At 36.0% G+C, this 12,204-nt stretch overlaps 2 protein-coding genes and 2 non-coding genes across 5 annotated transcripts; 3 read left to right on the top strand and 1 right to left on the bottom strand.

Annotated features, from left to right (window-relative positions):
• Positions 1-236: 236 nt before the first annotated feature.
• On the bottom strand, positions 237-4,056 carry LOC141823604 (kinesin-like protein KIN-14L). The gene is made up of 7 exons (XM_074710893.1): positions 4,046-4,056; positions 3,265-3,399; positions 3,053-3,144; positions 1,532-1,683; positions 1,281-1,454; positions 1,102-1,173; positions 237-389 (listed from the first exon to the last, which is right to left on the bottom strand). Exons 1-7 carry the CDS (start codon positions 4,054-4,056, stop codon positions 237-239), a joined length of 789 nt encoding a protein of 262 aa, XP_074566994.1.
• Positions 4,057-4,205: 149 nt separating this feature from the next.
• LOC141822883 (uncharacterized) lies at positions 4,206-10,940 on the top strand. Of its 2 annotated transcripts, none has more exons than XM_074710189.1 (2): positions 4,206-4,628; positions 10,868-10,940. In XM_074710189.1, exon 1 carries the CDS (start codon positions 4,262-4,264, stop codon positions 4,625-4,627), a length of 366 nt encoding a protein of 121 aa, XP_074566290.1. In that variant the 5' UTR covers positions 4,206-4,261; the 3' UTR covers position 4,628; positions 10,868-10,940. The 2 variants fall into 2 exon arrangements, with proteins under 2 accessions (XP_074566290.1, XP_074566291.1); XM_074710190.1 differs by lacking the exon at positions 10,868-10,940 and adding an exon at positions 5,526-5,811.
• LOC141825819 (small nucleolar RNA R160) lies at positions 6,801-6,878 on the top strand. The gene has a single exon (XR_012601569.1). It is a non-coding gene; the product is annotated as a small nucleolar RNA R160 (small nucleolar RNA).
• LOC141825821 (small nucleolar RNA R160) lies at positions 7,610-7,689 on the top strand. Its single transcript, XR_012601571.1, has one exon. It is a non-coding gene; the product is annotated as a small nucleolar RNA R160 (small nucleolar RNA).
• Positions 10,941-12,204: the final 1,264 nt, after the last annotated feature.

The raw sequence follows: 12,204 nt of genomic DNA, 5'->3' as shown, positions 1-12,204 counted from the left end.
TATGCTGAGATTTCATGCTGCATTTTCATGCTGCATATCATTTCCCTTTCTAAAATCATGCAATATATCCAACATGAATTCAAGTAATAGCATCAGTGATCAAAGATATTACTGGGAAAAAAAAAAAACTAAAGCCGGGTGAAGGAAGCTTCCCAACTAATATTATCATCTGAATGAAGATAACGAAGAAATAGGGAAATAAAATACAAGATCATAAATCAGTCTTGCTTCAAGGTTTAAACCTGCAGCTTCTGAATGACTTGATCACGTTCATGGATCTGGGTTTTCTGTTCTTGCTCAGATTGCAATAAACGAGCAACCTGATTCCGAAGCTGAACATTCTGTTCTTCTTCAACCTTGTGTTTTTCTATCAGTATTAAATTTTCTGCCTGCAAATAGAAACATGCAGTAGAACATTACCAGTGGCTCTATTGCATTAGCCATAGTAATCAAGAACTTATACAAACATGCACAAGTAGATATGCCAAAAATGAAGACATCAACGTCTGAAATGCACAGGAGGGTGTGAATCATTTAAGCTTTTATAAATTACTAAGGATGCCAATGCCAGTCCTAGGTCCAATTGAAAAAGAGAGATTGAGAGTTGCATTAGGCCTTGACAGCCATAATAAAACCCTATAAACATCATGAGGACAGAATTGTTTTAGGCCTCATACAGTATAAACTCAAAAAGATTAATCCTGGAAAATAATATTCAGAAAAATAAACTTAATATTGGTGAAAAACATGTTTGGCAATCAAAACAAATCAAATTCAAAACTATTAACATTTATACAATTCCTTAATTACTATGAGAAATTAAAATTCCAACTCTTATTATAGGCTTTTTGATCCCACCCTGCATAGGATCTATATATCAAATCCCATGGAGCATGGTAACCAAACATGGATTTTGTTCGCTACCAACCAATCCCATGGTATGGGAAACAACACTCCAGTGCAAAAGGAGGGCCCTTGCATAGGAAACTGAATTTGTAACATCAAGTACCAGCATAATGGTAACAACAATAATCACGATTTAAGTTACCAGTCTAACACCGACTTAGAGATCATAAAATGCCTTAAACAAAAGTTCCATACTTCAGCTTGCTTGGAAGGTATAAAACTTCCATACTTCAGGTGTATCAAAAGTTGGCAGCAATTGTTTGGAATCTAAACCAATTTGATCACAGAAAAATTGAACTTTGAACAACTACCGTTTTGGAGATCAAACTTTTAAAAGGGACATAAAACCACAGAGACAAAAACCAAACTAAAACCTTTAAATCTGCTCGAACTGTCAAAGAAGCTTGCTGCGCCTTTTGAACTTCATTGAACAACTGAATGCATTGAGCATTAGCATCTTTAAGAGCAAGCTTAAGCTCCGTCACTTCATTCCTAAGATCAAGAACTTCTTTTTCTTTCTCATAAAGTTCCTTCCGTGAATCATTTGCCTAGAAAATAAAATAATAATTTCATTACATAGCTCATCAAACCTATAACGATGGCAATTACTTTATAGTGTTCTTACCACATCTTTCCATTTCTTAATTGTATCACGATTACCAAGGCTCAATTCTGCATTTCTTGCTCTAGCAGAAAAGTTTAGCGTAGACAATGTTTTAGAAAGATTTGAAGCATTTGAGCAGACATGTGCGATCAGCAAAGTCTTTGAGCTACCACCTACCACAGGAAAAAGGCATAAAACATCTAGCATTACATTGAAGAATTTGACAATAGCAAACAGAAAGTAGTGAAATTAAAATGCAAATGCAATGTGCACTGGTTCATCTTATTCATGGTTAATAGAGTAACTGTCATATGATGAAACCTTCTTTTAAATGAATTGAGAAAGACCATCTTCAACGTCATAAAATGGAGCCGTAACAGCAGGAAATATTTGAATAGGATATGACATCTCAACCAAAAAGACGAAACATCCAATAGAGCTAATCCAAACTCAAAGAAGACAGAACATAATAACACAGCCTCAAACTGGCTTAATCAAAGTATTTGTAAAAAAAGGGAAAAAAATGCTTACTTTTTGTATGATCCTTCACTGAAATAGAAGAATTAACAAAATATGGAGTTAAAAAAACAGAATAAGCAAATAGATGTTGGGAGGTCATATTCTAATGATGAATGCTTTCACAATGAAATAGAAATACTGAGTCAATAAGGCGTTCAGTCGTCATCCCTTTAACCAAGTGATGATTATAGGCTGCTGATTAAGCTAGTCTATTACACATTGAAAGACCAGCAATAAGGATATGAATGAGCATGTTTTCAACCTACTGAAACTCAAAAGTTTACTATTTCATTGTCATGCCATCAATCATAACTGTGGACTATATCAGTGGGGTAATCAATCAGAATTGTCAAAAAAAAAAAAAAAGTAAAGATTATCATTGAGTTTTCCTACATGAGTAATAATTTTATTGCAATTTTTGCAAGTGAATTGTTCATAATTATGTTATGTGTATCTTATAGGACTGAGATCCCAACCACTCCTGCTATGCTGCCTACAAACAGAGATGAACCTAGTTATGCTCTTATCCTAAATCACTTAGCCGGTGAACTAAGGCAGATTGAGCTTATCTGATGCAGAAAAGGGAATAGTATGAATTTTAAAATTCTAGTGTTGGGTTGTAATAATTGTTGCAATTTGGTTTTTTTTTACAGTAGTTTATCATTTGAATGGTAGTAAATTAATAGGGGACACTGTCACTTTTCCTCTGCTTGAGGTTAGGGTTTCCATTGCATGCTCCCTCACAATCCCAAAGGACCCAAATATTTAACCTCTAAAATGTTAGAAGGTCCATTGAGCAGGGTTCCATAGACCAAAATCCCATTCAGCAAAAAAAAATGTTCACATAGCCTTAAATCAATGCAAGGAAAGATCCCACACAGAATGAAGTGAACTCCTAGGCCTGAAGCAGCATTATGTGCTCCAAAGTCAGTAAAGAAACTACACACAAATTATCGGGACCAAAATTGCAAAGATATCTTAAATTTCATGGGATATCATATAAAATTTTAAAATACGACATACCCAGGGAATCAGCAAGAATTTTGGTCATCCTCGAATTTTCAAATGGTATAGACTCTTTCTTTGTAGTCAATGAATTTAAAACATCACCCAACCTAATCAGTATAAAAGGAAAAAAATATTTGAGAATAAAAATATAATGAGTTAACATTCTTTAAAGTTCTCAGAAAACTTCAAACAAAGATATATAAGAACCAAATGCATTTCAAACTTACGCAGAAAGTGACTTTGAAACATGTAAAAAGTTTGTTATATGATCTCCTGTAGCATCTTTCACCATAAAGCAATCACTTCCAGGTAAATCAACAAGAGAGAGCTTACTGAATTTCTCTGGTGACCCAATTGGAATACTGAATATGAATTGTAACAATCCTGGGGGAAAGATACAAGGGATGCATGAGATGAAAACGTGACTATGTGAACAATTATATGCAAGAAATATGCATGATTGATGATTTGATTGTAATTTAAATGACATTTGTCGATCAAAGATTTATTGATGATTAACCCATGATGAGAATTGAAAAGTTCGCAAATTTTAGTTAAAATGAAATACTGCTGCGAGATTAACCACAGCATTGCATCCTCCATCCAAATTACACCAACATATTGGATTGGAATTTTCTTTTTAACAGCTAATGTATTTGATTTTCATGGATAAATTAAACTGAGATCATTCTGAACAGTTTTCACCATATTTAGAATGACTAAATAGCCATCTTTTGAAAACTTAGGAAACTACTTGAGTCAGTTCATTTATCATATTCGTTATTAATTTAATGCATGAGATTCTCGCGGTTTTTTTTTGTCTTTCATGTTAACGTATTATTCATGCGTTGAAGAAAACATAAAAATAAAATTAAAAAAAAACAGAATATTGAATCAATTTGTTAATTATGTATGGTAAAATGACAATTTAAAAACGGAAATGCCTCGAGTTTATTTTCATTTGAATTTTGTTTTCAAGTTCAAATTCTTTCGAATGAATAACAATACCTGGGCTTCATTGTGAATCGATCATTAATATCTGATGTTTCTAATTAATCTGGGCTTTAATGCGAATTTTAAGCCCAATCTTCTTCATCCCAAACTCATATATATATATATATATATATGAGTTATACCAATTCTTCAAAACCTAACCTCGACACCTCGAGTAAGCGGCGGCCGTAGCATTTCCTCCCTCCCTCCTTCAAAACCTAACCTCGAGCCATGACAAGCAACAATGCCGCCTCCGGAGACATGGCAAACAACAATGCCGCCTCCGCCATTGCCCAGGCCAGTAAGATCGCTGCCGCCTCCGCCATTGTCCAGGCCAGTAAGATCGCTGCCAAGGCCGCTGCGGCCGCTAACGAGGCCGCTAGCGAAGCCGCTGTGGCCGCTGTGGCCGCTGCCATCGCCTCTAAGGCGGCCGTCTCCAAGGCGCCAACGGCCGCCTCTACCGCGGCCAACACTGCCGCCAAAGCGGCAGCGGCCTCCAAGGCCGTGGCCGTCGCTGCCATCGAAGCAACAGCGATCGCCTCTAAGGCGGCCGCTGCCGCCGCAGCCGCGGCCCGATCGATTTTGGACGATGCATAAGGTACTAGGCAGGGCTTCCCATCCGACTTGGGTGGGTTATTTTCAACCCTAAAAAAAATAGCTTCCCTGTGGGAATAGTATAGTTATGAATATTTCATCGAAGCATATTGATGATAATAGTACAGTCTTTCAAGTTCCAAATTCAGTAACACCAAATGAATACACACTATAGCATGCTTATCTGAAATATTGCAACATGTGAAAACTTGTCAAACGCTGTAGAACTGTAGGGATCAATTACTAGGTTTTTTTTTCCTGTATCATAGGGTACCATTTTAGATGGGAAGTATTTTTTATTTGACTTTTATGTGAAAGCCCTCTACATCTAATTTGTTTGTTTGTTACTATACTAAACAATTGTTGGTATTTGATATTTAAGATTTTAAGAATATCGAGTTTAGTTACATAATTATGTTTGTTACCAAATTTGAATCAACAAGATTTGTGCTTTTAAATAGGAGTTAAGGAATATTCTGATCTGTTGTTACAGTTGTAATTATTATTCCAGTTTCTTGATGCATCTTGCTCTTCCATGTCTTGAAGTTTAGTCATATATATATACTTGAAGAGCATTGAAGGAGTTACAGTTGCAGTCTTTATTTTACTGGTTTCTTTACTCATATTGGTCCTCCATTTGTTACTGTCCTAGTCAAGAACAGTTTTTTTGGTTCCTTGATTTCAAAGTTCATAGTTTGCATTATGCTAGCCGAGAACAGTAGGTTGGACTGGATTACAAGTTTACAAGAAGCTTCTCCACATGAAGAAAACAGTTTTATTATGATTCCTTTATATTCACAAATCATGTAGACCTGATTAATGCAGACGTATCACATCTGCAAACAGGAGATCTCATAAACCTTTTTCCCCTTTTCATTTTGGTATTCATTTTGGAAGCCAGTTTGAAGCTTTTGTCAAGCAAGAAAGCGAAGATGAGTGGTCGGCGTAAAGGTGGCCTTAGCAAGTACCCTATGGAGAAGACTCCTGGGAATGAATGGAAGGAAGCATAGGATTTGAAGCTTAATTTTGTCCAAACACCATGCAAGCTCTATCGGTGTTTGAGACGGCACATGTATTCATTATTCTTCCAGTACTTTGAGACCTTTAATTTCGAGTCAAACATTTTTGAATTGTTCTTGCAACTCCAGCTCTCACGAGTTCTGTTATTTAAGCTGCAATTCTAGCTTGTTGTGCAGAGAGAAATATAGAGTCTCACTACATAGCTAGCCATCTTTGAAAACAAACTTAGGAAACTACTTGAGTCAGTTCATTTATCATATTCGTTATTAATTTTATGCATGAGATTCAATTCTCGCAGTTTGTCTTTCATGTTAACGTATTATTGATGCCATGCGTTAAAGAAAACATAAAAATAAAATTAAAAAACAATTATATATATGTATATAACGTATTATTGATGCCTCCGAAGCGACAGCGGCCGCCTCCGAGGCGTCAACGGCCGCCTCCGAGGCGAAAACGGCCGCCTCTACCGCAGCCGTCGTTGCCATTAAGGCGGCAGCAGCCGCCGATGCCGCGGTGCAATGAGTTTTTGCGGCAGCAAGCACCAGTGAGGGGTAATAGAAAGGCTAAATGGTTGGGTGATCATCAAACGTCCAATATTTAACCAACTCAAAATGTCGTGAGAACAATATTCCTTCAAGATGCATTCAAGTTTGAACTATGCACTATTAGCCCCTTTTTTTTGAATGATTGGGTTAATTTTCCTTCCTTTTTTTAATGATTTAGAATTTGAATGTGGTACTGTGCACTATTAGCCCCTTGCTGACAGTAGTTGTCTTCAAGGAAATTGCGAGAAATTGGTATTTAAGTGCTAAATTGATTATTTGACAGACTAAAATTAGTTCATGGGTGACTCAGTTTCTTCATTCCCATGTTTTTTTTCTATCAAGATTTATCTTAGAAAAAGTTTTATTTTCTGTAGGAATTCAACAAATGTAGAAAATAAATGGTTTGTGTCATTGCCAAACAAGTTCGATATAAAAAAATTTTAGATTCGTTTTTATTCATGTCAAATAGTTCCTTCACTATCTGACCGTCTTAGTTTAATTAGTCCTGTTACAAAATGATGAGATTCGTCTTTATTCATGTCAAATTTATGACCTTTGCTCTTCACCTTAAAATCATACATTTTTTATTATTATTATTTTAGAGACAAAGAAAAATGATGAGAGTTGTAGATCTGATGCTGATGTGGACAATACTTTACCATGGTCTTCAAAGTTCTCTGATTGCTTTATTGTGGCCTATCACAAATGCTAATGTACTTGTTGCTTGATGATTTATTTTGGGCAAAATAAAGATTTCTGGTCTTTTTCGTTCCTTATGTTTTTTTATCACTTATTGGAGAATAATGATCTCGTTGACTGTTTACTATTGTTGTTCAATTGATTGATTCAAGTTTTTGCTTGTCTCTTTACAGACAGAACACATAAATATCATGTACATATTTGTATTAAAGGAGCTCAAATTGTTTATTTTGAGTATATTCATCCTTGCTCTCATTTTGGCTTCCTGTCCTCATTGAGGGCAAGGAGAGGATAGTGAAAACCATTGTGGCTTTGGCTATTATTTTGAATACTTTTCTCACTACTCTTACACACTTTTCAGTTCTCACTAAATTTTAGCTACTTTATTTTCTATCCTTTGGTTGGTACATGAAAGTAGAAATTACAACACATTGCTGATGACATTCAGCTTTAGTAGGAAGATGTCTAATGCGCTATTGAGTTTTTATAAGAGAAGGGAGTATCAACTCTTTGATTTAGGACTCCATCATATATTGCATTTGATAGTTTATTTAGTTTATTTTCTTCTATCTAGATTTAGCTTCTATGCAGCAACTTATATTTTCTATTAAAGGTATAGTATGATTTTTTTTTTTTGACTTTATCTTGAATCTAATTGAATTATTTTTCCTATCCAGGAGAGTGTTTAAGTTTTCTGATGACATTAGTTTTTTTAATAAGCTAGATGATGAGAATTGTTGGTCTGAAGTTAATGTTGAAATTAAACATGACAATGACCTTCAAAGTTCTCTGATTGCTGTCATTAACTTGCAATGGGTTTGTGATCTAGTTTGAAACTAGGGATAAAATCTTATAATTTATTGTGAAATTTTTAAATATTAATTTTTTTGTTAATTATATTAGTTATTAGTAATTAGTTATTCAGGGTTTTTAAGAGAAATAGTCTCTTTACTTTTCATAAAGTGAATTTTCACCCTTCATATCAGCAACTTTTCAGTTGAGATTCATTTATGGTATATTTGTTCTTGAGATGTTTATGTCATTAATTTCCTGCTGTATCAATATTGTGTCCATCGTTTAGATGAATTTTTATTAACTTTGACGTGTTTTAATAACCCTTGTCTTCTAGAATTCACATTTTGTTTTTCTGTTCTAGATCATATAAGCTCCCCTTAACTCTTTCCACTTCAAATCGCTCCATAAAATATTTTCTTTTTTGATGCTACTATCTTTAACAAAATTACTTTGCAATGTTTCTGTCAACCTTGGTGGTCAAGATTACAATCAGAATCTAAGCATACCTAAGTGATCAACATCCAAGTAGGATCCAAAATAAGCTAGGATTTTATGATTATCTAAGTCTACGCTCACATACGGTTACTACATAAGAACTTGTGGGAAAAGATGATTTTGTAACCATGTATCCCTAAAACTTAGGCTGAAAAATATTCCATAAATCATGGAATATGATATCGTCGTTCGTTAGCATAATTGATGCCTTATTCTTTAAAATCTAACAAACTTCCAATAAACTTTACGGGAATTAGCTATGCGTTCATATACCATAATTTACAGAATCATGAATTATCCATATAATAATTCATATAATAGTTATGATTCATCTTATAGAAGTTATTACTAGTTATATAAAGACAGAATACATTAAAATTTGCAATATATTTTTCAGGTATTTGCTATATGGGTAATTTTATTTATGCTTCATGATATTAGAATTATAGTGTTTAAATGTTTATATCAATATACTATATTGAAAGTAAATTCAAATCTACAATTTGCACCAATGAACTTAAGCCTGTTCCTAAGTAGGATGTTGATCAAGACAGCCTTGCTCGCAACTCCATCCGCTCTTAGTGTTAAGTTGGATTTACTTGATTGGATGATTAACAGAAGGAAAGACAAACATTAAATATATTAAAGGTCTAAAAATAATTTTAGCCTAGGGCCCTATAAAACCTTGAAACAGCCCTGTCCAGTATATGCAAGACAATTGAATAAAAATCTCAGAACAACAAGTTAAATAATGACAAACATTTCAACTAATGATTATACCTCATTACTATCAAAAATGATTGTTATGCATCTGCATAAGTCCTTAGTAGTTTTATCCTTAGTAGTGATTATACCTCATTACTACCAAAAATGATTGTTCTATAACAGGCCCGGCTCTGGGCATAGGCGGGTAAGGCCTGTGCCTAGGGCCCAGGTTTAAAAGGGGTCCAAAAAAAAAATTTAAATTATTAAATTATTTAAAGATAATAAATAATAAATAGTTAAAATCGGATCCAAAAAATTTCGCCGCTTCCCAATACGGATATCCCCTTTATCTCCCTCGCCTCGTTCGACGCGTCTCCTTCTCCCGTTCTCTTTCTCCTCGCCTCGTTCTCCGCGTTCTCCTTCTCCCGTAACCCGTTCTTTCGTTCTCGTTCAACGCCAACGGCCTGCCGACGCCGACTGTCGACTCTTCAATCTTCATCTCCTGCCGACGCCGGCGAAAGCGAAACAACGATCTCCTGCCGACGCCGGTGAAACAGCGATCCCCTGAGGGTTTTCGACTTTTCCTCACCGACACCGGCGAAACAGCGTCGTCCCCTGAAGGTTTTCCTCACCGACGCCGGCGAAACAGCGTCGTCCCCTGCCGCCTCGCCCCTCTGGACTGACCGTCTTCCTCCGTTCCTCGCCGGCGAAACCGCGAGGCTTCAAGCTCGCCCCTCTTGCTGTCTTGGCGTCTTCCTCGCCGGCAAAACCGCGAGGCTCGCCGCTCGCCCTTCAGCCGGTCAGCCCTCTGGCCCCGAAACCGCGAGGTTCGTCTTCTTCCCCGGTGCAGGTGGGTCGGCAGGGGGAACTAGCCACGGCCACTCCTTTGAGCGTCAACGACCCTGTTTCGCTGGCAGAGAGCACCTCAAATGTGATTCCTGGAACTAGTTTTCGTCTTTCAGGTGCGGAATTGTGATCTCCACTTCCATCCATCAAATTCGTATGATTCTAGTTAAGCCCCAACTTCTCTACCTATTTCTGCTTAAATTTCAATGTTTATGTAAATAACAAATAAAGAAATTCATGGAAATGTTTATGTAAATTTCCATCCATCAATTTCGCCTAGGGCCTTCCGTGGGCTTGAGCCGCCCCTGTTCTATAAGTCAGACTCTTTTGTTGCCATTATTTATTGAAGGGAAGAATTCATCCCCACTTGGGAGTTTACTTTCGTTTACAAAATGCCTATCTATCTAAACAAACGGACAGAAAAGTAACATGACACACGTGGCATTCCTACCATGTCATTCATTATTCTATTAATTGAATCAAGGGTGGATAAGGTTAGGTGAAAATTCCAAAGGGTATTTATTTTGGGCGGACACAATTAAAATTTCCTATATTTAAATCTCAGTAAGTGGGAAAGAATCATCTTCTTCCAAATGGCCAATATGTACTCCCTAAGTTTGTGTATTAATACATGTTTGATGCAGGAAGCTATTTGTATTTCTTAGCCACAGATGGTTTCTGTGTGCATGTTCCTATAGAGATGCTATCCCATGCCCAATTTCTTGCTATAGAATCTGATGGTGCATTTGTTTCATTAAAATGGTTATTTATTCCCAAGGAAGAAAATCGGACTACTAATTACCTCATAATTCTTATTCTTTACTCTATATATTCCAAATCGGACTACATATTCATACTTTAATTCTATTTTCCAAAACTATATATGTATCCTTGCGCAATTTGATTCTCCAAGGAACACATTTTAAATGAACAAGGTGGCCTGAGCCGATCAGGCATACCGGAGAAGCTTGGTGGGATATGCTACTTTTATTCCCTATCTATTTCATTCCGTGAGCCAAACACCTAATGTAGCATGAGAGATCTATTTTCGGATGCTTATTGATAAATAAACGTTTTCTTATCGTAATATATGAGTTCATTATCCAAGTGACTTACTGCCATTTGCTATGCTCAGAGTTTCAACCCCCAGACCATTACTTTGGAAGCCAGTTTGAAGCTTTTGTCGAGCAAGAAAGCGAAGATGAGTGGGCGGCGTAAAGGTAGCCTTAGCAAACCCTATGGAGAAGACTCCTGGGAATGAATGGAATCATAGGATTTGAAACACCATGCGAGCTCTATCGGTGTTTGCTCGAATGAAGACGACACAACTCGATGAACATTTGCCGAGAAGCTTCTTCTCCGTTTCATTTTCCATGGAGACGGCACATGTATTCATTCTTCCAGTACTTTGAGAACCTTTCGAGTCACGCACATCAACATTTTTGAATTGTTCTTGCAACTCCAGTTCTTTCGAGTTCTGTTATTTAAGCTGCAATTCTTGTTGTGCAGAGAGAAATATAGAGTGACTAAATAGCCATCTTTGAAAACTTGTGAAATTAGTTGAGTCAATTCATTTATCATAGTTGTTGTTAATATAAGGCATGAGATTTTCGCGGTTTTTTTTTCTTTCCCTTATTGTTTGTCTTTCATGTCAATGTATTAATCATGCCTTAAAGAAAACATAAAAATAAAAATAAAAAACTGGATTCTTTGGATGAAACGTGCCGATTAGTTTTAAAAACTTAAGGTATTTTTAAAAAAACATAATACAAGTATATATTTTTTTTAAAATTCTCATTTCTTTTAAAGAATTGAAAATTAGATTTGGATAAAATATTCTCTAAATATTAAAACATTAAATGCAAAAAAAATTATTGAATCAATTTGTTAATTATGTAGGGTAAAATGACAATTTAAAAACTGAAATGTCTCGAACAGTCAAATTTTAGGGTAGCAGTCTTAGTAGCGGCCCTACCTCTGTTCTTCCTCAGTCCTATGTACTCAAGAGTAGCAGGCCTACCTAGTAATTTAATATTATCCATAGCAACAGTGGTACCAGTAGTATTTTCTTTTCAAGAAAAGCCTCAGCTCTTTTTCAAATCAGATTTGCAATCTGAAATTTTAAGTCTAATGATTCTGCTGTCGTTTTTCTGGATTAGTTTTTTTTTATTGCTCGCAACAGAGTTTATCTGTCGTAGAGCCCTCCGGTTCTTTTCTTGCCTAGTTTTTTTCTCTCTTACTTTTTAAATCAAAATCTATATCCCAGACAGAGATTAACATAGAGGATCCCTGACCATTCCGGAATCAGAGGTAAAGCAGCTGTTATTGTAAGCTGTTTTTAAGCTTCAGACTCTGTTCCGGCTGCAGTCTTTGGAGCTGTAGTCTCTGGAGCTGTCACTTCAGATTCTGTTTCTAGGGTTGCAGCCTTTGGAACTGTCACTTCCGAAAAAGTAGCTTTTTAAGCTGGCACTC

Source organism: Curcuma longa, chromosome 3 (genome assembly GCF_044706935.1).
Source record: "Curcuma longa cultivar G26 ecotype Majalengka, Jawa Barat chromosome 3, ITB_CL_G26_1.1, whole genome shotgun sequence".
NCBI classification, from domain to species: domain Eukaryota; kingdom Viridiplantae; phylum Streptophyta; class Magnoliopsida; order Zingiberales; family Zingiberaceae; genus Curcuma; species Curcuma longa.
The sequence above is the reverse complement of the archived record's forward strand: the minus strand, read 5'-3'. Positions and strand labels throughout refer to the sequence as shown.